Raw genomic sequence first — 26,362 nt, 5'->3', positions numbered from 1 at the left:
GCCCATATATTCCATCTACATTAAAGAGATTTCCCACTGACCAGCAAACAGAGGACACCACAAACCAAATCCCACATCCTGAAGATGCTACAGCTGACTGCACACGCCCTGGGTCGCTGCCATTCATGAAAGAAGTGAAAGCAGGACAATGACGACAGCCAGGGACTGACGTAACTGGAAGCTCAACAGTCTTCAGATGAGAACAGCAGCTCTGGAAGAAGTGTGGGCAGCACACTAGCATCGCCAGGCACGGCATGATCAGGCAAACAGTACGTGGAAGGCATATAAATCAGCAGATCGCCCCATGCCTGGTATTGGCCCCAGGTGCCATCCTGCCAACACCAGTTGTAAGCGAAAAGCCAGAGCAAACAGGGGACCATATGCGGGTGGGCTGGTTAAAAACCGTAAACCAGAAGTGGTCTGGAAGAGGGTACAAGGTCATAAAGAAAGGAAAGAACAAAGGAATGTCTGAGATCATACTGCATGGACACCAGAGGGACAGAGCAGGACAGTGCTATTCAGGACACCCCTCCCACTGATTGCATTCATTAGTGACACTATACCAGTGTGGGTAAGAACATCAGAGTGTGCTAGAGAGGAGGGAATGCAGAAGTCAAGGCACTAACTGGAGTGTATGGAGAGACGCGCACACAGATCTGCCATTCGAGAGTGCAAAGGCAGGATCTCCTTTACCAGAGACACACAGCTCTCCTCCAGGCCCTTGATGTTCCTATCATGTGACTGACCAAAAGCTCATTGAAATGCTGATCAGTGACTCAGGCCATGTCTACATCTACAATTTTGCAGCGCTGGTTGTTACAGCTGTATTAGTACAGCTGTATAGGGCCAGCGCTGCAGAGTGGCCACACTTACAGCAACCAGCGCTGCAAGTGGTGTTAGATGTGGCCACACTGCAGCGCTGTTGGGCGGCTTCAAGGGGGGTTCCGGGACGAGAGAGCAAACCGGGAAAGGAAACCAGCTTCGCCACGGTTTGCTCTCTCGGTCCCGGAGCCAGCCAGCAAACTGCAGGGAAGGAGACCTGCTTGCTCGGGGTTCCAGGACCGAGAGAGCAAACCGGGGAAGGAGACCAGCTTCACCGCGGTTTGCTCTCGCGTTCCCGGAGCCACCCAGCAAACCGCAGGGAAGGAGACCTGCTTGCTCGGGGTTCCGGGAACGAGAGAGCAAACCGGGAAAGGAGACCAGCTTCGCCGCGGTTTGCTCTCGCGTTCCCGGAGCCACCCAGCAAACCGCAGGGAAGGAGACCTGCTTGCTCGGGGTTCCGGGAACGAGAGAGCAAACCGGGAAAGGAGACCAGCTTCGCAGCGGTTTGCTCTCGCGTTCCCGGAGCCACCCAGCAAACCGCAGGGAAGGAGACCTGCTTGCTCGGGGTTCCGGGAACGAGAGAGCAAACCGGGAAAGGAGACCAGCTTGATTACCAGAGGCTTCCTCCTTCCACGGAGGTCAAGAAAAGCGCTGGTAAGTGTCTACATTGGATTACCAGCGCTGGATCACCAGCGCTGGATCCTCTACACCCGAGACAAAACGGGAGTACGGCCAGCGCTGCAAACAGGGAGTTGCAGCGCTGGTGATGCCCTGCAGATGTGTACACCTTCAAAGTTGCAGCGCTGTAACTCCCTCACCAGCGCTGCAACTTTCTGATGTAGACAAGCCCTCAGACTTATCTGCAATACCTACTCATCTGCTTCCTGGCCTCCCAGCAAGATCCAGACAGACACACTGACACCCACCCACCGACACCCACACACACACACACACACACTCTGCTCGTTTCTGCCTACAGCCCTCCCTCCCCCAAAGGGCCTTTTGGATCCCCCATCTTTGCCGCCTCTGTGCCTGCTGCCCTCTATTCATATTATAACCAAACCTTTTCCTGGGGGTTTCAGTGACAACCCAAAACCTCTATGGCTTTGAGATTAGAGCTCCATCCAGTACAGATACCGGCTACAGGTATTGTCTGTTGCTGATATCACCCATCTTCGGACAGGGACTCTAGCTTCCAGTGTGTGTAATATGGCGAGCGTACTCATGGCAGGAACATCACATGCTACATGCTACTGTACAGCCACAGGCTGTTTCTCTGGGAGGCCAGGAGCTGGAATCAGCATCACTTACTTAGTGAGATTTGTGATCTGAGGGTAGTTCAAGTGGAGGGCTCTAAGAAAGTCAGACAGGTCTTTGTATGGACGGTAGCGGTAGGGAGAAACGTCCACGGAAGGGGTTAGCACGAGGCGTTCCAATCCGTTCTCAGCAGAGAGGTCTTTGATTAGGGTCTCAAACTCCTTGGTAGACGGATCACTAGTGTCTTCATTGGTGAGGACCGGGATCTTTCCCTCCTCAACTTTGGAATCTGTTCGTGAAAGAGTGAAGTTGACTTGCACCGCGCCTCTGTCCCCGACAGTCACAGTCCTGGTGAGCGGGTTATACCTGACAGAGGAGAAGACGTATAGGGAAATTGAAAGCAGGTTCAAATACTCCATTTGTTGCAATATCTTTGCCAGCTGGACATCATGGTAGACTAACCTTTCCTCCAACACAATCTAAGGCAAGGTGCATAGCAAAGGAAAACAAAATAGCAAGGCAACTCTGAGACAAAACATTTTGAATACCATGCTAGGCAGAGGACCCAGAATCTCAGTGAGAAACAGTGATCACCACAGATAACTGCAGTTCCTACCAGCAGATGGAGCTGGGGAATTCAACAGTCCAGCTCCTATGGTACAGGGTTATCAGGTGGGACTAACTGAGGAAGCTTTGGCTGGAATGGTGACCAGGCTTTCACAGATTCAGAGCAATTAAGCTATTCTCAAGCAGCTCTTTATGGTCAAGTTTCTCCTAAATAAATATCCCCTTATTAACCACCTTCCACCACACAGAACCATCTGTGATCATTCTCACAACAGGAGCCAAGTATTCCCATGGTTGGCAGTTCTGTGGACTGAATTCTCTCTACTGGAGAGTTCGGTCAGCTGGTCCCTAGAGGGTGTTAAATGCTTTGCTCAGGATAAGCACAAATCCCAGCGCTCACTTCTGGCTGAGGAGGAGAGGAGCTAGGAACATAGCTGAATTAGCGGAAGGTCTGTCTGAGATCAGTCATTTGTCCAAGATGCCAGTCACTCACCCTCGGGCAGAGGCTGTGATTTTGTACGACCCCGGAACCAACAGGCGCCAGTAGTCTCCAGCCTTGTAAGAGGTGACAGGGTGGTCGATGTCAGCAACGCTAATAGTAGCATTTGAGATGCCCCTTCTGGATGTGGCGTCCAGCACAAATCCCTTGACACCCTGGTGAACCTGGACAGAGGGTCAGAAAACCACCACGGTTCAGTGACAAGTCTCTGGGGCACGAACACTACTCAGCATTGCGATGTCCAAGCACCCCGTGAGTCATGGCAACAAGCAGCAAATCGTTGTACATTCCCTTTCAGTTCCAGTCCTGGGGAACATGAAGGAAATCCTGGCCCAGGTTCCAAATGTACCCTGTAAATACCCTGTTTGGAATCAGTTTCATCTGAGGGGCACAAGTAACTGTTTCACTCAAGATACACTGGTACAGTACTTTGCTACATCTGACACTGCAACATGCCTGAAAAATGCCTCCACAGCACTCTCATTCCAAATCCCAGAGAAATAGCGGCATAGGGTTTCCTCCAGACTTCTGAAAGGCCAAGAGACCCCAGATAAAGTTTTTAAGCCTGCTTCTGAGTATGCATCACAGGCTTAAGCTTTTATAAAGGATTTTTGCTACTTTCACAACTCATCTTGTGTTTTTTTCTGATAATCAGGATGGTTTCCCTGACATGGCAAAAATTCCCATTCTGGCCAAACCCAGAGTTAGATACACTCAGGATGCCCTAATGTGAGCAGACTTACATGGGACACTTCAGAGGCACGGTAAAGCATTATGCAGCATTTCTGTCCCTGCTGGCTGGTTACTGTAGCATCTCACCTGTTTTATGAACTGGAGCAGAGATCGGTGGTTCTCCTCCCAGTATTTTGGCAAGTCTTCAGCATTTGGGTATTTCACACAGCCTAACTCAATGGTCACTTCAAAACAGTTTGTGTTTAAGTAGTTCCAATCTTGCATCCCACCTAAGGCAGAAACATCAGAACTATAATTAAGGACCTCAAAATCTTCTTACAACAATCATAAAATACCCTGGCTGTTAAATTGTAGAGCTTTGAGAAGTTAGAGAGAGTCAGGGTGAAATTCTAACAGCAAAATGCTGCCTTGTAACAGAAAACTGAAGAGGTTTATACAGGGCGAGACCTCCCGCAGGCTTCAGAGAACTGTCAAGATGCAGGAAGGACAGATTTATTCCTAAACTAAACATTTTTTCACACTTGGACCTCAAAAATGTAGACTGTAGCAAGTTACGTTTAAGTTTTTATAAACCCTCCTTCCCAACAGCCAAACGCAAACCCAGGAGAGCACAGCCCACCTAACCATAGGCAGGGACAGCACAGATTCACTCAGTACAGAATAACTTTGTCCAACTACAACTTAGAGGCTATAAAAGGGGCCCAGGTCCCTCAGGGCTAGATCCACCAGAGCAGAGAGCTAGTGATTAATAGGAAATTCTAAAGACAATCTCTCTTGTCCACAGATACATTCATATTGAAAACACTGTCTGAGACTCAAGATCCACTGCACTCAAGGCCATGAACAGTTTCTTCCCCACATGGTGTTTTACCTTGAACATTATACCAGTGAGCCCCATTAGTGATGCCATGGGGGAAATACTCATTGGGGTACATGTCCTTACAAGGGCTGCCCTGGTACATCTGAGTATTTTCCTGAAAAACAGAAGTGATCACACATGAACCCTGGACTTTGCACATACCGTGGTGACACTTTCCACGTTAAGTCCATTACATTTTAATATGCACCTTGGACTCGGCAGCATACACATTAAATACCGATGGATATTTATGAATACACATAGCCGCATACAGCTCAGTTCCCTGAGCTGCTGCTAATCCAGCGCTGATTATCTAGAGCCAGGAACACCCATCCATGTCTGGTCATGCCCATGACTCCCACTGTGGCTTATCTGCCGTACGGACTACAGTCCCTCAGCACCGAGTCTTGCATAATCAATTTTTAATGGCTTCCAAATATGTGGACAGCGTGCTATTCCTACAGCACCTGTCAGGCTGATTATGCTGGAAATTAGCTCCTGCAATGACAGCCCCCTGCAAGACTGGTTCTGCTGTAACCCAGGGAGGAATGGCAATATTTGCCCTTTAAGTGTAACTCCATGAACATTACCTATACACAAGTTTTTTCCCCCAACAGTTCCAGTAGTTTTTGCAAACCCATCAGTTACTACAAGTTACCAAAGTATAGTGTGCAATTGCTTTGTATTGACTATAGCTTTACCTTGGAATAAGAAAGTGCAAGCTGCTGAAACACACCATCATCCGGTGATTTACTGTAGATGGCTATTCCTTTCTCATCATCATCAAAGGGGTAATTAACCACTAAAGAACCTGCAGGGGAAACAAAATTCTACTTAGTGAGCTTTTATAATGGATCTTTAAACCCTAGCATAGAGGAAGCTTTTCAAAAAAACACCCGAGAACAAGTCTGTATTTGCCAAGGCACGGAATTAGCCACAGTACTAAGCCAGGCAGATAAAGGAGACAATGAACATGTAGTAACAGTTACCAATCCATCCTGGTGGTATGTTCTGAACCCAAGGAAGTCAGAGCAATTCTGAAACTGGAGTGCTGCAACTAAGCATTCTGCCCTTGCACATAAGAAAGCTGGGCACAGATCAAGGGGGCAATTTCTGAATGAGATGGGAAAGCAGGAGTTAAGGAGGCTTACAGAAGGAGTGGAATTTGGGTCAGCGGTAGCCTTGGCCTGCCGCAGTTCTGAATACTGCATCCCTTCACCTCTTAGGAAGGCTTCTTGTTACAAACATTTGGGCATAAGTCAAGTCTTGAATAAACTAAAGAGATTCTTACAAAGTTACATTAACAGCACTATGAGACACTGGATGTCAGTGCTGGGGGACAAAAGCCCCAGCACTGTAGCCAGGTCTGGAACAACTTATCAATGCACTAAAGAATTCAGCGTATTAGTACGTGAGCAACCACCATCTGCCAGCAGCTACAGCGCCAGCAGACAGGCAGCCTGAGGAACACCAGCAAGCAGTGACTATTAACTTGATCACGCCAAGAGGCAATGGATTCAGTCATTGGGAACCTAGGAGCTCAGCGATGATCCCAAGTAGTTCCAGCTAGGTCCCTTCATTTTGTACATAACCAGATATCCAGCCCACCTGAGTGCCTGGCACTGCAGACGCACTTAGGATGAAGAACCCTGAAACACCCAGAAGTTAATTCCATGGAGACTTTAACATGGCTCATTTATGGTGCTTTTACCGCACTCGGCTCTAGGAGGTCTGGATATTTAGTCTTTCAGATTCTGGAAGGATGTAACAGCTTCCCCTCAAGATGATCAGATAAACTGCCCCCCCAGGGGTGAGTGGCTGTAACCTTCTGCCAGTGGCCTCTCCTTAATAAACTATTGCTCTAGTTAGGCAAGAACCTGGCAAATGGCCAAAGGAAGCCAATTCCTTAGGCTAGGCCAGACAGAGAAACTTCTGCTGCTGCTCCTAGACACAGAGCAGAAGCACCCCTCAGCCTCCACAATGGGGCACAGTGACCCCCTTCTCCCACAAGGGAAGTTTTACAGCAGGCTGCTTTTGCCTACATACCTCCATGCAAGTTTGCCGAGAGTACGAACGGAAAGGCCCTGAGCCAGTTCATGACAGCGAGAGTCTCTGGCTGCAGCGGGTCGGTCATTGGGAGGAACTGGTCTGGGAAGTTTCGGTTCAGGTCATAGTTGTTACTATTGTTTCTGCCAACTGTGCTGCTTCTGTCTCCTGCACAACAAACACAATACATTCAGCCTGCATCCCCCCATTCACAGCAGCACAAACTCATTACCAGTTTGCCTCAAAGCAAGGGAAAAAGGGGTTGCTTTCAACAGACAGCAATACAAATATATATACACAGAGAGAGAGCAAGAGAGAGATACCCATTTCAGAACTGGAAGGGACCTTGAACGTCATTGAGTCTGGTTCCCTGCCTTCACTAGCGGGAAGAAGCACTGTCCCTGACCGTTTGTTTTCCCTGCCTCCCTTCCCCAGATCCCTAAACAGCCCCCTCAAGGACTGAACTCACCTCCGTGGGTTTAGCAGGCCAATGCTCCAACCACTGAGCTATCCACACCCCCCCACCTTAAAATATATATAAAATGCATCTGTTCCTTACCCAGAACACTCAATTCTCCACCAGCCCACTGTACCAGTCCCAGGGAGTTTAGGAGACATACTAATGGGCTGGCTTCCTGCAGCATCCTGCCCCCTCACAATCTATTCCTCTAAGTAAGGAGCCCACTTCCTGCACGCATATCTCTGTGACGCAGCTGCCGGGTGGAGTGGTCACCACTGTGAGCCTTTGTCCTCTGCTCTCACTGGGTTTCTGATTTTTAGTCAGTGCACGGAGAGGGATGACAAGTGCAGTTTAAACTGGGGAACAATCTAGATGGACTGATATCATCATCAGAGAAAAAACCCAGTGCTTACATCTCCAAACTAGATTCATTACACCTCAGTGGAGTTTAATCAAGTAAAGAGCTACTACTATTCGAGGGACTGGCTTTGCCCTTCAGAGAGCTCACGCACAGCTGCTTCACCATTCTAACCTCAGGATAAGTTCTGTATTTTGTGATCCTTGGAAAAGCACTCTTCAGAGTGTCCGGCTCCGAGCAGGGATGTTACAAAGCAGGCAGCACCAGAACGCTGCATGTTTGAGTTGTGTCTAGACAATGCTGGGTTTCTTTGCTTAAACATTTGCCTTGGGAAAGCTACAGGAACAGAAGAGGAGGACTAATAAGGCAGGGACAATTTGCAGCTGTTGCCGAAGCACAAGGGGCACCTTATGCCATTCAGAACTCAAGCACAGCACTTTGCACATCAAGAACAAGTGGATCCACCCTACCACAAAGATGGACAGGAAAAGTTTTGTGCAACACAAATCAGGCTCCTGGCCCTTTCGCCATGACTGAGACACGCCCCAACACCCATTCTTGAACCTACATGCATGAAGGCTGTTTAGTAACAGGCAGAGCTACCTTCTTGGGATTTTTCATAGCCATCAGGGTTCATAGAGGGCATGATATGGATTCGGGTGTTAAGGACCAACTCTGTTACTTCAGGATCCGTTCCAAAGTTCTTGCAGAGATAATCGATGAGATTCAGAAGCAGTTCGCGGCCTATTACTTCATTCCCATGCATATTCCCAATGTACTTGAACTCTGGTTCACCTGGGCAGAACACACATTTCAGCACCAGAACCAATGCATTCTCATTGTACCAGCAGCAATGTTTTGACGCACCCTGAACAGTAAAGCCAGTGTGAACACTAGCACCTCAAGCCCACTTGCGATAGGCCTCTGAAACCCCTTGCAGTCCTTGTCACCTCTCTCTCAGCTTACCTCCTGCAGTGAGATGGCATCAGCTGGCTACGGAGACAGGACAACTCCACGTAGGGGAAAGTTCCTTGCACAGCTCAAAGAGGCCAAGATCCCCCTGGAATCCCTTTGAGTGTGACTCAGAGGAGGAAGGCACCAGTTCTGCATCACCAAGAGGGGCTAATGCAGTGGACACTGCCCACGGAAAGCCCCCACAGGGGACCGCTCCCCTTTTCCCTGGGAAGCTCAGGCTATGTACCTGGGCAGATCAGGGAACTGAGCTCTGCATAATGGGTTTGTTTCACACTTCAGGTTGAGCGTGCAGCACATCTGAGTCTGGCTTGTGTTCTAGCAGGCACAGTGTGGAACGTGAGCGGGAGGGTCAGCCACATCATGGCGCTAGGGGACCAGTCGGCATCCGTATCCAAGAGTGCAGGCAGAAACAGTTCTGCTCCCAAAGCTTTCTAAATATCCATAAGCCTAGACACAACAGTGGTGAGGCCTCCCACAGCAGTGCAAGGGGCTGCGGAAGAAACACTAGGAAGAGCGGCCTCATTTAACCAAGTGTTCCCTACACAGGTCTCTGATTCTCTTGAAATTGCACTGATGCCCACAATGTGCTAAGTTATTCCAAACAAGGTGACCATGTCCCTGCCTGGCAGGGCTCACAATCCATCTACCAGCACCCCCTATCCCTCCCCAGTTTGCACATACAGCTCCCACAGCTGTACTCCAAGGCATCTGAGAAGCCACCTGGCAGAGGCCCGACACACACACTGCTCTGGAGATGCACAGGCAAGAAGTTACGGAAGGATTTCATGGGGCTGGCCAGTTACCTGGCTCGTGGATGCCTGGGTTGTCCGATATCTCCATCACGTACAGCTCCCTTTGTTCCACTGACTTGCCCACCGAGTAGAGGCGGGTGATGTTGGTGTACTCGCTGGCGTACCGCCGCAGGAAGATTTCCATGTCAGGGAAGTGGTGGTGGCGAAAGTCCTCAGGCTGGAGCGGCTGGTGGAGAGAAGTCGGGCTTGCTGCCCTCGCTGTGGCAGTGGCATTAACAGCAGAGCCTGGGGCAGGAGTGGCGGCAGCTGGCGTAGGGTCAGGAACAGGTACCAGGACAGCAGGTTGCAGGGAGAAGTCTACCCCAGTTGCAGCCCCTTCTTTCACCTCAATGTTCTCTACAGTCATTGGCACATAACTGAGAAAGACACGAGTCTGCTTTCAACAGGAGATTCAGTCAGTGAAACCAAGCCCAGGATGCTAGACCAGAGCAGTCTCTTTTCCCAGCACTGCCTCCCACTACATAGAACACGGCTGGTACTTTAAAAGCTATACCAGAGATTCACCAGCCTGCATGCTGTCAGGTCACATGCCGCTGCCATCAGGCCAAACTCTTACCTGCGAGGCCGACAGCCTGCCAGAGAGTCAGGAGAGGCTGAGCTCCTGTCTACAGCACTCTTCTCAACGACGGCCCCCTGGGACTGCCTTGGCAGCAAGCGAAGGGAAGGGACTTTAACCCATCTTTACAGGCTTTAACACTGCCTCCCTCACCCACATTGTGCCACCCCAAATCGTGGTGCTCCAGGGGCAAGAGAGCTCAGTGTGAAAGGCAGGACAAGTCAGCACATGGAGCTGCAGCCTGGCACCATCACAGGAAAGAATCAACAGTAGCAGCTTCTAGCCAAACCCCATAGGCATGAACAGACTGAAAATGAGCACGTGCAGCAGCACAGGACCCATCTGCTTCAGAGACATTACCCCATGACAGCTGCTGTGATGTTATATGTTCCAGGCACGAGCAGTCTGTGGTAGTCACCAAATCTGCCCGCTGTGATGTTATGATCGATGCCAGCAACAGCAATGGTCGCGTTTGCCAGGCCAGACCCTGTGACCAAATCCCTGACAAACCCTTTTACTCCCATGTGGACCTGAGGAAACACATCAAATAGGAACTGATCAAGACAAATCACTCAGATACAGATAGATCCTTGCCGCATCGCCACCAGTGCTGATAAGTTTAGAATGGAGTTAACTGGGCAGAAGTGCCCACCCAGCCTGTAATTCAGAGGGAAGTTTGGCTGGACCATTCCACTAGGAGACAAATCCCAGGATAAACGAAACAGACGCTACCGCTCGGAAATCCCTTGGGCTCCCCACAGCAGGGCTGCTTTCCCCATGCAGAGGGACCAAACCCCGTCAACATTTGCAACCCTGTCTAAACAGGCCCTGTGCGTATAGCAGCAATATAGCACTGCAGCAGGACCACAGAGAAGCAAAGCTGCCTTATAGCTGGGGATGTCTGATAGCTACCACATGACCACAGGGAAACCTAAGATATTAGCCACAGGGCCACAAACACTCCACACCCCGTACTCTGGGGTTTGATCTACCAGTCAGGTGCCCCCAGGCCTTGTACCTCTGGTGTGCAAGCCCCTGTTCCACCTCCTGAAGACAGAGCACAGTTTACCTTCTCAATGAAGGTGAGGAGAGATTCCCGGTTATTCTCCCATTCCTGCTGAAGCTGGGACGCCATTGGGTACTTGCAGCAGGACAGCTCCAAGGTGATCTCAAAGCAGTTGGCCCAAACGTAGTTGTAATCCTGCATCCCCCCTGGGGAACGAGAGAAGACTGATCACAAAGAAGAATGCTAGTGAAATGCCAGACTCAGGAAGTACCTCCCACCCTGAAGCTCTCTTGCAAACTAATAGCATCTCACGGAGCTATGAAGTACCTGTGAAGGAGGCTCGCACGGCTGAACGCAGGTCCGTCTTGCTCCCTACTTCTGTATCAGGTCAGGAGAACAGCTTTCAAAGCCGTTGTGGGAGTGACAACAATGCTGATGCAGCTTTCAGAACTGTCACTCAAGCCTGTCTACTGCTGGGTGCAGAATCATCCCCCTGCCCCCAGTGCTACCAAAGACAGGAGCTGCCCAAAGTGCCATGTGGTTCTCCGCTGTACCCTTGATCTGAGGCTGCCATTTAATCCATCACCACTCCTCCCTCCTTTTCAAAGCCACAATCACCCCTCACTTCAGACATCGGTGAGCAGTTACAGCAACGGGCAGCCTGACTTCATTCTGATTGGGAGAATCAGCTGTGTCAGTATTAGCCCCCTGCAGCACAGTACCCAAGTCATCGTTAGATGCTAGCCTCCCAGCCCAAAGAACTGTACTACCCCACTACACGGCTGCTTTCTTAGCTACCCAGCCGTATCTGGGAACAGCCTGCTAGCTAAGAGCTAGGTCACCCCAACCTCCCTGAGTATTTGGAAGAGTGAAGGAGGTCATGGGCTTGAGTTTATTTTAACATCTTAAGATGATCTAGAGGCAGCTTCACTTTCTTTGCAAGGCAGGTGGAAGGTTACAGAGCAGTGGCAGCCGCAGGCACTTGGGTAAGAGTCTGAAAGGCTGCCTAGTGCCAATAAGCACCTCTGTCCCTTCCGTTGGGGGGGGGGGGCCGCTTTGGAAGTTCCTATGGCCACACTCCAGTGAATCAGCTCATCTCACGGACTGGACAGAGCACTGCAGCTGCTCCACCACAGGCATTAGCCCTGCCGGGTCATGTCTCACTGTTCACACAGCTCTGAGCGCTCCAGAAGGTTCAGCAGTAACCAGCATGTTACAAAACTGCCAAACAAGTCCAGGAAACAGGTTTCAAAGTCATCCTGACAGATCAAACCACACTGCTGCAGCCAATGCACCGAGTGCAGCAGTTCACTCTACTTAGAAAACAACATTAGCTAGTGTAGCGGTTAGACACCATGGTACTTCATCCTCACAACACTGAGGGGAACTCCTACAGCAGGGGAAGACAATGGGAGAGCAGTTAGGTGCCCTGAAGGCATTTTTTAAACAGGGACATTGTCAGATCAAAGAGGACCCAAACTTTATATGCTCAGTAAAAGCTTTCACAAGATGAGACCAATATGGAAATATTTCCAGGAGTCTTTTGTTTAAGCAAATGTAAATGTAACGAGTTCACATTCTGCTGCAGTGTTAACAGAACTACTGCAGCAGTGTGTGAGCGCATGAGAACCCAAGCCTGAAACTAAACAGCAACAAGTGAACCACGCGGTGCTTCGTCTGGGCAAACAGACACCAGAGAATCAGAGATCTTCACTGAAGGGTTTGGAAGTTTGTTTTTTTTTAAGAGCGACTGACAGCAGGAGGAGGAGGAGTCGGAGGAGTCGGCGTTCATCTACCTTCAGTCTCGGAAGCAGCCCACAGCAGTCTGCTTCCTCGAGCAAATGCCATGTGGAGTAAAACAAAGCTTGGCCAGTTAACTTCCTGCTATGAACAGATGATTATGAGTTTGAGACACCAATACAGGAAAAGTGTGTCCAGTGCTTCACCTGCCATTCATGAGTTTGAAACAAACGCTCAACCAAAACAGAGTGGCAGACTAGAGTAGATCTCAAACACATCACTTCTTGCAAAAATGACTCACAAAAGCAGTCCACCGCATGCTATGGAATTTTAATTGTGTTAGCTACACAATCACACAGCCCTTTGCACAAAGGATTCAGAGGTTTGCAGAGAGCCCAAGCACCCTTTCGCCCAGCATTTAAAAGACATCTGTGACTAGGGGTGTCAGATGATACCACACAGCAGAGCACAAAGAACAAAGCAACAAGTGTCAGAACCGAAGACAGAAAGTACTTTCATTCTGTGGAGCTGGTTTCATCTGCTTTGGGATAATTAGGGCCCTATGAAATCTGTGTTAAAAACATGGACAGAACCCCCAAAATAACATGGAAGTCAGGCTCTCCCCAGCACTGCAGGGGGGCAGGGAATGTAGGGGGTGGAGGGGAAAAATCAACACCTGAGATTTAAGGGCAGCATCTGAGAACTCAACTCCTTGCAGTGTCAGTTTCGTGTCAGGTGTGGCAGCTGAGCAGGGGCACCATTTAGGGAGGATGGGGGGGCGCCTCCCCTTTGCACCACAATGGAGTGCAAACAGGAAAATGAACCAGTGCTCCTCACTCTTGCTAGAGGAACTGGAAGCCCTTAGTTGTGCTCTGAGAAGCTGCTGCAGAGAAGTCTCTGAGGAGCTGGATCAGTAGTCTCCCCTCTCCCTCCCATGTTTCCCTGGCTGTGTTGGCAGCAGGAGAGCTGAGAGAGGCCCTGCAGCCAGCAGCAGCAATAGCAGCCCAGGGACCAGAGGGGCACTCAAAGCACGTCCTGTGAGTTACTAGCTCCTCAGTACCCAACTGACAGGATAAGACCCAGGAGAGAGCAAGTTCTGCTAGCCTTGGCCCAGAGAAGGGACCCACTGAGTGGTCATCTCCTTAAGCATCCCGGCCTCCAGCTCAGGTGAGAATCCCACCAGCAGACCCACTGTGATACAGGGATAAGCACAAGCACTGCAGAACTCAACTCCCTCCTTCCAAGATCTGTGCACGCATGCCACTGTGTGTTTATTCCCATCCCCTGCCACGCTACACAACAGGTGGACAGCTGTGGGAATCGAGCCATGTACTAGCCTACTAGTGTTATGAATACCAGCAATGTAATTCTGTCTGCAAGGAGGAAAACCCTTCAGTCTAGACTCTTCAGCAAAATCTAAAGTCATTGGTAAGAGAAATCCCTTTAGTCCCAAGCCTGAAGGGCCGATATATTTAGCCTAAGACTATCATGTCCCCCTAAGGATGCCATAATGAACATGTCCTCTTTCCATGAAGAACAAACTCTTCCTTTTGCTCTGCAGGGGACAGATGGCACAGGATAAGCTAAAGAGGTGATTAAACAGAGGATGCAAGTCACTTCTTTCTGATCAGAGAACCGATTGCTCACTCCCATGCTGCTGGCAGCAACACCAAACAGGCAGAGGAATGTTTTGGTCCATTAGTCAGCAATTACACCTTGTGGGGTGAGGGGAGAAATTCCAGCTGCTACGCATTAGCTGCAGAACCTTACACTGCACAAGAGCTTATTCCCTTAGGGGAAGGGACTTCAGGAGGTGAAAGAGCTTTAAAGGCTGAATCTGCTTCACATAAAGGGATGGGGTAAACATCACATCCTCCGCTTAACTTCAGTAGCCAGAGAGGTCAAGGGGTAAACATTCAAGCAATCAATTAAAAAAACACCTAGAAGATAAGGAGGCGATAAGTCAACACTGATTTGTCAAGAACAAATTCTGTCAAAGCAACCTTCCAGCTTTCTTTGACAAGGTGACAAGCCTCCTGCATGGGGGGAAGTGGGAGATGTGGTAAGCCTTACTAAAGTCAAGATATTTGACACAGTCTTGCATGATCTTCTCATAAACAAGGGAAACGCAACCTAGATGGAACTCCTATTAGGTGTACATAACTGGCTGGAAAACTGTTTCCCAGAGAGTAGTTACACTGCTCTACAGCCAAAATGCTTCTGAAATAAATGTTGTCCAACTTTACTAATTCTGGGTCACCGAGAACGAAAATGATGCTTAAAATGGTTGATTGGCTCTAGTTTTCAAGATATGCTATTGGGTCAGTATATACGACCCTTGACTTGGGAATGGCGGAGGATAAGTGAGTTATAAAGGGAAGGGATCTCAATTTAAACCAGAAATGACTAAAATAGATCTTGACTGGATCTATGAATAAATCTATGACTGGGTTTGGACAGTACTTGCTTTTTAGGCGAAACAATGAATGATGCAATCTGAAGCTGGTATTGCGTCATACATGATATGAATTGCATCATGTTATTCGTAGAAGTCATGGATGATGCAATCATAACGAAGCTTACATCACTCTGCTGAACAAATTGCCCTATATCAGCTCTAGAAATCATCCAGTGTCATGCTCTCTTATTTGTCAGTGTTTGATTTTGCATAGGGACACATTCCTGTTTAGCCAAAGTGAGCAGAGATGCTTCGTACTTGTGTGAACAGTGCAGATAACTTCTACTATGTTTGTGGTGAAGTGACTTTTGCATCACAAAAGCGCAATATAACCACTATGGTTAAGAAAGCGTATCACCTTTATTTTGGCTGCAAAATTGGAGATCAGGACAAGAGGTGGGCCCCACACATATGCTGCAACATTTGTGCAACAAATCTTCGCCAGTGGTTGAACAGGGAAAGGAAATCTATGCCTTTTGCAGTGCCAATGATTTGGAGAGCCAACAGATCATACCAGCAATTGTTACTTCTGCATGGTACCTCCAGTTGGGAAAGGTGTGTCAAAGAAGAAAAAGTGGACTGTGCATTATCCAAACATTCCGTCAGCTATACGCCCAGTACCCCACGGAGAAGGACTGCCGGTTCCTGATGCACCAGAATCATTCTCACTTGAGTCAGACGAGGAAGAGGAAGAGGATGAAACTTCTGGTCCAGAACCATCAATGTCACAGGACCCACATTTTCTCCCATCCTCCTCCTCTGAACCACACCTCATAACACAAGGTGAACTGAATGACCTTGTCAGGGATTTGGAACTACCCAAGAGTAAGGCAGAGCTGTTGGGCTCCAGACTACAGCAGTGGAATCTCCTGGCAGGCTATCAGGGCAAATGGAGCCCATCAATGCTTGCAGACTATTGCTGGACAGGGACAAGAGATGCTCCATTTAATGAATACAAGAGACAAGCCAAGAAGTGCCGAGTAGACACTGAATAGGACTAAACTATGTACATAATAGTTTTTTGCCTTTTGTTTCATAATAAATTTTATTTATAACCCTTTTGCTGATTTTTAAAGTGTTACATAAACAGGACAGGTGAAATATCATGTAAAGCAACCATAAACACAGGAAAAGACCTAGGTTTACAATTTATGATTAAAACTCTACTATCTACACAATATACATAGACATAAAATGTAAAAACTTAAATATCAGTTGTTTTAATTGTCATATTTGAATTCAGCACATCAAAATACATAATAAATATCACATTTTATCTCTGAAGCAGACGACTTCTCAAAAATTGTAGACCAGTGTTTTCAGTCATGCTGGAAGGGCATAACGAGTGGATCCCGCAGGGATCAGTTCTCGTCAATATCTTCATCAATGATTTAGATAATGGTATAGAGAGTACACTTATAAAGTTTGTGGACGATACCAAGCTGGGAGGGGTTGCAAGTGCTTTGGAGGTTAGGATTAGAATTAAAAAAGATCTGGACAAATGAGCTGAAGTAAATGGGCTGAAACTCAACAAGGACAAATGCAAAGTGCTCCACTTAGGAAGGAACACTCAGTTGCACACATACAAAATGGGAAATGACTGCCTGGGAAGGAGCACTGCCGAAAGGGAACTGGGGGCCACAGTGGACCACAAGCTAAACAGGAATCAAAAGAGTAACACTGTTGGGGGGAGAAAAAAGCGAACATCATTCTGAGATGCTTACAACACTCCTGCTGATGTAAGACACGAGAAATAATTCTTCAACTCTACTCCCCGCTGTAGGTGGAAAGACAAGCGTCACCAAAACCATCTACAGAGTGAAACATGCATCTGAATCCACTCAATTGACATGGCTCTTCATGAGTCACTTTATATTATTACTTTATGAAACACAGCAAGCATGCACACCTCAAATAGCAATTTCCAAAAGGGCTATTACGTCATTTCCCGTTTTAAACCCAAGAGCTGCCACGGAATCCCATCTCCAGTAACAGTACATCAACTCCGCAGTGCTCTCCGTCCAGCACTTAGCTACAGAATGCTCCATGTGACAACTCCACTGTCCCACCAGCCACCCAGCTGAGATTAAGAATAACTATGTTGTGTGCAGGGGAGTTAAAAAAAGGAAGAGTAACTGAGCATGGAACAGAGAGTCTCAAAAGGTCTCCAAGCCTGAGATGTGCTAATCTGAGGAGTGGAGAGCGGAAGCAAAGTTCAGCAGTGGCTCAGAGGACCATATTTTTTATGGATACTTGACCTTCAGGATTACTCCTATGGCCCTGCACATGCCACCTTAGTCCAACACCACACACATGCAAAACACACACTTGTTTGCAAACTCAGAAACGAGGGACAACAGGATCTGGCCACAGCACAAGCTTTGACCAGTGACTCCAAGTCCAGGACAATGAATCCCACAGCAACCTACCTTCTTGCATGTTTGATTACACAAGATAAAAATGCACACCTTCTCCTGTTGCCTGTTGAGAAATTATGTCCCTTTCTCCCCCCACGTGGCTTTAAGTCGCTTAAAACCTGGCCTCTTTCCTGGCACATTTTAATCTGCAGGCTGTAGCATACACATGGCCAAAAACCTTTAGCAGTCCTGCTGCAGGCATTGCACATTAGCTGAGATTAGAATTTGGAGAATTTACCCATAATCCTCTCCAAGGGGTACCGGAATCTTAGGGTCTTCATTTCATAGCACTTTAACAAGTAGTTCCAAAGCCCACTATGAGCCTCAGAGACCACTGGCCCAGAGCTGAAGAATCAGATCATCCTTAATATTTGAATTTTTGGCAATTTCAGTAAAAGTTGCATATAGCTGGCTTCCCTCCCCTCTGCCTGTCCTTCATCCGACACCACCCATAAATGTTAATGCATTAAAAAAACAGAAGGAACCCATCAACTGCACACATCACCACAATCAGTCCTTGCTGGAAGCCTTAAGCTCCCATATTCCCTTCTCATTTCTCAGCCCCTTTGGGTCATGTCTCAGTTATAATCTCAGGGTAGGGACTGATGTTATTGGTTGCAAAAGCACCACATGTGAGCACGGTGCCTTTAAATAGCAATTACTAGGACTCATTAAAGCATTGTTTGAGACTAACAGCACATGTGCATTTAAAGGAGCCTGGATTGCCAAGTCTCACCTGTCCTTCACTCTAGTGGTTGGTGCGAACACAATGTTTATAAGCCACTAGCCAAGCCTTCTTGTGTGTGTGCTGAATTCTGTTTTGCTTAGTTTCCCCACAGTCACTGCCTCTAAGTCACACAAAAGCAAGTCTGCAGGGTTGAGAATACCTGAATTGGAGTTTACAATTCTCCATTCCTGAGGGGTTTATTACCGCAGTGAAGTTGGAAGCTTCTATAAGTCTCTGTACTGGTTAGATTTCAAACCCTACTGACTGCATGAACAAAATGGAAGGACACTCATGCCTTCCTTCTGTCACTTATACATGTGTTCTCACTGAGCAAAAGACTCATCAGCCAGGATCTGAAGGTAGCAGTTGCTTAAAAGGCCCAGGATGCTGATGCAGAAGCCATCAAGAACATGCTTACAAATCCTGGCTGTTTGTGCTTGGCTAGTTGTTGTACACTAGAGAGCCAGACTTAGAAGTTACAAGGCTACTATGCTACCAAACCTCAGGATTAGGAGGACACTGAGGTTGAGACCCCCAACAGCAGATGTTCCTCTCCAGCATACTTATTTCAGGTACACAAAATGTTCAGCTATGGATCAATTAGTACATGGCAAGGTCTGAAAACATTACTGCTGTAACATGCAAGCTGCTTGGCTCAGATGGTTTATAAAACTGCCACCAGAGTAAGGCAGCTCCGGGATATCCTGGTTCTAGCTAAAGCAGCGTCATGAGGTTCCTTCCACAATCCTCCACTTGTTCTGATTCCCTGTACAAACACAGTAAACCTTGTTGAGCCAGGCAACCTACAGCCTGCCCCACTAAGGTGTGCTCAGAGGGCGGGAGTAGGAAGCAGCTATTAAGGAAACACCATAAAACTGAGTATTATTTGGACAGTGAAATCCCCAGCAATGAATCAGCTATGATGGGAAAACAGACCTAGACTTTTCTCCTCTACAAGCATATGGTGTGTTACAGACCAGTACCTGAATTCCGTCCCAAGAAGTGTCAACTTGAGGTTTACACACGAGTCGTTCAGCTCCTAAACCCAGATTTCAGATAATCGTCTTTTAGGAATTACTGCTCAATAAAATTTCAAGCCTTCACTAGGGCTTTCTAATTCTGCAACTTACATACAGCTCGCTCCATAGCCCCCTCAGCTTCAGAGTGGGCAAAGACCAGAGTGTAGCTGGTTACCGAACTGTGCTACGCTAGCTCTACATTTCTAGTTTGTCCTCCATGATAAGAAACCCCACCCTACCTGGCAAGTCTATGCTTGCGTAATAACCTCTGCTGGGAGCTAGGACGAGAACAAACTCAGGATGTAGCAATGATTAATATTTCTGCTGGCCCATGGGACTCTTCGGGAATAGCATGCCCTCACATGCTGATAGGACTGGTATGATAATTTGTGGGAGACAAGTACCCATCAGTGACAGAGCAGTTACTCTTCAATATGTCTGAGTCGTCCCATTTCCCCTCCAAAGAACAGGGCACAGGGAAGATGAGCTAATCCGAGGTTAAGAGACGGACTGTTTAAAACATCAGAATCAAATGTCTCTAAGTTACCAGTGCAGGAGACCACCCATTATCAGACACTCCAGACTTCCCTGAAGAGAACGTTCAATGGAACATAAGAGACTAAAGAGACTCAAACAGTGAATTGCACCAACCATACAAATAAATTTTGTTCAGAGCAATGGTTTCCACCCCCTAGCCTAGACAGTTTTGGTGGGGATTTCCAAATATACCTAAGGAGTTTGTATGCCCAGTTCCCCACTGTAATTGTGGGAGCTGGCTGCACAATTACCCTAAGCATATGTGAACACACACAATAGACTTTAACCCCCTACACCAGGTTCCCAAATTGTGATCCACCGAGCACTTGCAGGAGGCCCAAGGCAACATTTTGCTTTGTTTACAGCTGCATTAAAAGCTAAAAATATATTCCTTTCTCATCATCACTTTTCAACTGCAGCAACTGCTACGAAGATGTTTGACAACTAACGGGAGTGAAGATGGCCCATGAAAATATAAGAAGAGGGGAGGGCTCTGACACCTACCATTAAGGTGGGATCCAGACCAAGAGTTGTAGAACCCTGCTAAGCAATATACTGAAATAACTTACCTTCGACGTCATACCAATGAGCTCCATTAGTGATGCCATCCTTGAATGTCTCAAACTGCTCCCCCGGGCAGTTTGGGGTGCCAGTTTTCATTATCGGGTGGTTCGAAGCGTAGGCTTTTGCCAGGTATTTAAACACTTCATCATCAGCTGATTTGCTATAGATTCCATTGGGCTCGTGCATGGGAGAGTCATCATAGGGATAGCTCGCAACCACAGAGCCCCCATGCAAGTTCCCAGAGAGCACAAACCTGGTTTTCAAAAAGAAAAAAAAACTGATTAGAATCAGACAGAGCACACTAGGGCAGAGGTAACTGCCAGCACTTGTCATCCTGATTAATATAGCTCCTTCAGGCCCAAAGTACTTCAATGACAACATTCTGAAATCCACACTTCTGGGAAAGAAAGCACCAGCTCTTTCAAAACTGCACAGCTTTTTAGGACCATAAGTGAACAGCCCTGTACCCAATTAACACTCCATGATGAGAAGACTTATTAGTGCTTTGTTAATTGTATCAAGGCTATGCTATATTTGAGACACATGCTCAGCCTATACTAGATAGGCTTCCACAGTATCTGGTGCTGGCCATGGTCAGAGACAGGATAGGAAACTAAATGGATCTCAGGTCCAGTCTAGCTTAGCAATTCACATGTTTTTGGTTAGCAAGTGCTCTTGCTGGACTAAGGTGTCCCAGATTCTGTAAGTCATGTTCACACAGGACCACTTTGCTTTGAAATATTCTATTTTGTTTTACAGAAACAACCGGGGGGTGGAGGGAAAGGAAAGAGAAAATGTTGTTAATCTGAAAAGGAGTTTATTTACTCTCAGCTTGTGGTTTGTCATACAAACTGCTTCCTTTGAGGTTCAGCTCAGGGTCACAGCACTGCAGTCTGCTGCTAGAACTGCAAGTGAGGCAACATCAAAGCAACCATACACATTGATATTCTCAAGATGCTCAAAGAAAAGGCTTCCCTCTCCTAGGCATTGATGCATCACCATGGCAGCTACTGTCTTTACAGCTTACAAAAGCAGCCATTAGACCATTGTATATCTTGCTCTGATAGGAACTTAGAGCACATCCACTCATACCAAAAAAATCCAGCTCCTTAGGCAAAGTTCAGCAGCAGGCAGCCCTGTAAAAAGGTTCTGAATAAAACCTAATGGGATGGCATCCGAGAAGCCAAAAGAATTTTGCAATAACTAACCTCAGTGCAACACCTAGTGTTACAGGAGATGCAACAAATTTCTTGTTTCCCCTCTAAGACACAAAAATGCAGAGTCAAGCAAATCGTCTGGACAACTAAATAGCAGTTGCCTGTGATGGACAGCAGATGACAGAGCTTTTTTAAGCTCTGAAGAATGTTTGAGTTGAGATGAATTGCAGAGTTTACTTGCAAGATTAAGAGGCTTGTGCTGCAGTAAGGAATAGTCAGGTAAATACTAGTGTCAAATTCTAAGGAAAGTCAGAAAACTTAAGAGCGCAGCAGGCCCCATGTCTCATTGTTCCTTAGCTTAGTCACAGGCAGCCGTAAAGGGCTCAATACATCTAATAGTCTAAGTGCCCCTGCATTTTGAAGAAGCTTTTTGTTCTCATTTGTTATAATATTGTAGAAGAGTTCCAGTTTGTTGCCTTGCCATTTGCCTATGTGTATCTGGATTATTAAGCAGAGTTGACATGACCAAAGCTGTGGCTTTTTGTAAAACAAGCTATACGATGTGAATCAGATCACGAGAATGTCATCTAATAAGAGAGCAAACATTACATCCATTAGGGATTTTTAAACAAATGGCTTTATTTACTCACTCACTTTTGTATGAGTGATGAAGTTAGCACAGCGTTACTGCTATCAGCCAGAGGAGAGCTTCATGTGTTGTATCATTCCCGCACAGATCTGACAAAGTAGCTTTTTTGTCAGCAGTGGTTTGACAAAACACACTTTTATTTATTTATTTATTTTGAAACTAATAACATCTGGAACCCAGAGGATTTTCCCCACTAGATAATTTTCAGCAAGAGCAAATTTGGGGCTGAGATTCATTTTGTGCTGCAGCATATCAATACACCAGAGTTGACAGTGAAGCTCAGCAAATAAGCAAGCGTGGCCCACAAACACAACAGAACTACTGACATGCAGAAACATTTGCAGGATCAAGACTTTTCTCTAGACAGTAGTTGGTCCTGACATGAGGGCAGGGGACTGGACTCGATGACCTCTCGAGGTCCCTTCCAGTCCTAGAGTCTATGAGTCTATGAGTCTAGGAACATTTAGCAATAATTCTCTATGCAAAAACAGCAAGAAGCAATGTAGGGAAAATTTATGATGATGGAGAAAAGGAAAGGTGGATGCTCTCCCTGCCACAGTTCATGCCAGACCTCAATACTTGAGCACAAGTAGTTATTAAGCAACACATCTGGTTCATATTACTAAAGATCAAACAGCTAATCACAAGGAGAGTTAATACAGGACCAAAAACAAAGGTCCCCAATGGTCTTATCCAGAAAATAAGTGTATCCATTACTGAGAGCTCATTTAGCTTGCTGTGAAGGAGTCAACAAGAATAAAAGAACAGGAGTCCTTGTGGCACCTTAGAGACTAACACATTTATTTGGGCATAAGCTTTGGTGGGCAAAACCCACTTTACTGGATGCATACAAGTGGGCTGTAGCCCACGAAAGCTTATGCCCAAATAAATGTGTGAGTCTCTATGGTGCCACAAGTCCTCCTGTTCTTTTTGCTGGTACAGACTAATACAGTTACCCCTCTGAAACATGTCAACTTGAAAAGTTACTATTGCCCCGTTTTGATCAGCCTGAAAACAACATTGCCAGTGGTCCTTTAAGTGCAGTTCTCTATAAAGAAACCAACATGGTTTCTCTGCCAGGTGCACGTGGGCCTTTGTGTATTTCATCTATAAAGTGTACCACTGTTCCATTCATAAGAGGCCTGCTAAACAAGCCAGCGCATAAGTTAGAGCCAAGTAGCTAGAGGTCCCAGCCGCCTCCGGTCACAGCCCGAAGGGAACTAGCGGGGACTGGTCCGATGCAGACAGAATCACAGGAGACTTCCGGGTAAGGAAAATGCATGACAATGGCCTGACCATTAGCTCCGCTACGTGCCTCCCGCCCCCCTCCCAAAGCCCAGACCGGATCTACTGGCTCTGGGCCGGGATCCTCGCCCCCTGGATCCGGACCCCTCCTCAGCCAGGCCAACACGTCACGGACGGACAAAGCCCCCCGCCCCCGCTCACTTGTTGCGCTGCATCCAGGTGATCAGGGCCCGCACCTCGGGCACGGGCCCCAGGTCGGGCTGGGCCGCCCCGAACTGGTCGGGGAAGCTGCGGTTCAGGTCCTTGCCGCGGCTGTTCTCGCGGCCGCCCGGGGCCGAGCCGCCGCAGTCGCCCTCGCGGGCCCGCTCGAAGCCGTCGGGGTTGAGGCTGGGCAGCAGGTAGAGGTCGGTGGCGTTGAGCAGGCGGCCGGCGCGGGCGTCCCCGCGGGCCCAGGCGGCCAGCAGCTCCCGGGCCAGGCGCAGCAGCAGCGGCCGGCCCAGCGGCTCGTCGCCGTGCATGTTCCCCACCAGCTTGACCTGCGGGCGGCCGGGGATCGGGGCCCCGGCCGGGCCCGCCCCGGGCTCCAGCCCCGCCGTCAGGCGCAGCACCCACAGCGGCCGCCCCTCCACCGACTGCCCGATGCTGAAGAGCCGGGCCAGGCCCGGCGGGGCCCCCTCGGCCAGCGCCCGCAGCGCCGCGCCCAGCTCGGCCGCGTGCAGGTAGCGCGGGGCCTCCGCCTCCGCCTTCTTGATGTGGGCGCCGCCCGCCGGGCCCAGCCCGAGCAGCAGCCACAGCACGAGCCGCCCGGCCATGGGGAGAGACGCGGGGCCCAGCAGCCGCACCGGAGAGCGGCGCGCGGGGAGGGAGGGGCAGGCAGCCAATAGGAGGGCGGGGACAGCTGAGGAGGTGACCAATAGAGAGGCAGGAACGTCTGAGGAGCTGCCCAATGGAAGGCAGGGACGGGCACAACAGAAGAGGTGACGAATAGCAGGGCAGGGACTGCCGAGGAACACCAATGGGAAGGCAGAGGCCGGCACGAAGCGGATGGGGGCCAATGAGGGAGGAGAGAGCGAGAGAAAAGAGAAAGGAACCAATGGGGGAGGAGGAGACTGGAAAGGGCGGAGCAAAAGGAGGTAACCTGCCAACGGAGGAGGGGAGGACCAGGATGGGCGGGGCGAGGGATGGACCAATGAGGCAGTCGGGGAGGGGGGGGAAGGCCCCAAGCAAGACCAGGTGTATTAAAAAAAACACGGAGTTGGTAACGTCACCAAGAGGGCGTGGCCAACCTTAAAGGGGCAGTGCTCCTCGCAGCTCGGTGCTGGCGGGCGCCCTTGTTAGAGCTGGCCCAGGGCTGCACGGGGCCCGGTGGGGAGCGGGGCTGGGCCGGAGCCAGCACTCGGGTGGCCCCGGGCGCGTTCCCGGCTGCTGGCACAGCACGTGGGTGGCCCCAGCTGGAGGCTGGTCGCAGGGATCCCCCCGCGGGGGCGCTCGGCTTGTTCCCCGCTCCTGCTCCCCGAAGTCCCGGAGCCGCCTGGCCCTGCAGGGCGCTGCACCATCCTGCCAACAGCGCTGCATGTCTCCGAAACGCTCTGTTCGAACTGGAACTGGTGCAGCTAGAGAGGGGAAACACGAGGGATCTGGAACTGCTTCCATACCAGGAGCGATTAAAGAGACTGGGACGTGGGAGAGAGCCCGCTAAGGGGGGATCTGATGGAGGTCTGTGAAATCACAAATGCCCTGGTAAGAGGGAATCGGGAAGTGTTATTCCCTCCTTCACGTAGGACAAGAAGCAGGGGTCACCAATTAAATTAACAGGCAGCAGGTTTAAACCACTCTTGTCCACCAGCCCCTAGAGGGGTTCCCTGTAGCCAGACACAGAGAAAGGAAATTCTAGCCATATATTAAGCGGTGTGGTTAACAACAGCTTGAGGGTTTTGTTTAAACTTCTCCCTTCCAGTTCCTGGGGGAATGGAGCTTCCAACTTCTCGTACGTGGTATTCCCCAGACATTGTGTCTCATGGTTTAAGATGTGGGTTGCTTGTGTTGTGTTCTGAGCAAACAGTGGTACAACCTGTAATCTTATTTTGTATCCTTGATGGGAACAGAGCAACAGCTTTCCTGCTTTGTGGGCCAACAGCAACTATAATTATTCACAATATATTCAAGACATATTGGCATCTATACATCTCACAGTGAAAACCAGGCTGCATGAGTTCTGAATCTTCCTGGGGCAACAATGACCCACTGTAATGGTTTAACAAATGGGGGGGGGGAAATAAGAGAAGGTTTGGTGGAGGGGGATGTTGTGCTAAATATATTCGTGGCATTCCTCAGGTGCTTTACTTCTCAACACTGACATTCAGCAAATGGAGAGAATAGAGCTGGTTGCACTCATGACGTAAGTGGTGTTGCAAATTACACTGCACCATGTTTTAAAATAGGATTACAATCAGGAAACTATAATGACTGGGAAAATGCCAATGACCTCTGAGCAACACCTGAGGCACTATTGTGAGAACACTTTCCTGGGAGTAGGATTAATGCTATGCTTGATTCTTTGTGTGACACATTAACCAATATCTCAACCCTAAATTATGCATGTTTTTGCATATCCCATTACACATCTAACTCCAGGGGCAGGTTTCAGTTCGCAAACCATTTCTCAATAAAAGCTTGAATGATTTTTATCTATAAATGTCAGAAAGGTGATATGGTTCATTATTCAATTATGGATTTTCTGAATGATCAAATCTGGCCTAAATTAGGTCTAATGTTTGAAGTCAGAGTCTAGAACATAGAACAGAAAATAACCTTTGCCCCATTCCCTGCCAGGTCCTAAATCTCTTCTTCACAGGTTTGCCAGGCTTGGATTAGACTCAGGAATTGATTGGTGATGATTAATTTAGTCCTGGGCATGTTCAGAGTCATATCTAAGGAAA

The 26,362-nt window shown here is 48.4% G+C and overlaps 1 protein-coding gene across 1 annotated transcript in view; it reads right to left on the bottom strand.

The window, feature by feature from the left end:
• Positions 1–24,256, bottom strand: part of CPD (carboxypeptidase D) — a 34,676-nt gene extending 10,420 nt beyond the window's left edge. The window contains exons 1-12 of the mRNA XM_030536343.1: positions 23,625–24,256; positions 20,378–20,625; positions 10,974–11,116; positions 10,265–10,434; positions 9,340–9,704; positions 8,165–8,356; positions 6,744–6,911; positions 5,399–5,508; positions 4,710–4,812; positions 3,965–4,107; positions 3,140–3,309; positions 2,134–2,445 (exon numbers count right to left, since the gene is read on the bottom strand). Of these exons, the coding sequence (XP_030392203.1) occupies positions 2,134–2,445; positions 3,140–3,309; positions 3,965–4,107; positions 4,710–4,812; positions 5,399–5,508; positions 6,744–6,911; positions 8,165–8,356; positions 9,340–9,704; positions 10,265–10,434; positions 10,974–11,116; positions 20,378–20,625; positions 23,625–24,235 (2,735 nt within the window). The 5' untranslated portion in view covers positions 24,236–24,256. The remainder of the gene's footprint in view (positions 1–2,133; positions 2,446–3,139; positions 3,310–3,964; positions 4,108–4,709; positions 4,813–5,398; positions 5,509–6,743; positions 6,912–8,164; positions 8,357–9,339; positions 9,705–10,264; positions 10,435–10,973; positions 11,117–20,377; positions 20,626–23,624) is intronic.
• Positions 24,257–26,362: the final 2,106 nt, after the last annotated feature.

The sequence above is a fragment of the Gopherus evgoodei genome, chromosome 17, assembly GCF_007399415.2.
Source record: "Gopherus evgoodei ecotype Sinaloan lineage chromosome 17, rGopEvg1_v1.p, whole genome shotgun sequence".
Taxonomy (NCBI): Eukaryota; Metazoa; Chordata; order Testudines; family Testudinidae; genus Gopherus; species Gopherus evgoodei.
This window is presented reverse-complemented; position numbering and strand designations above follow the sequence as displayed.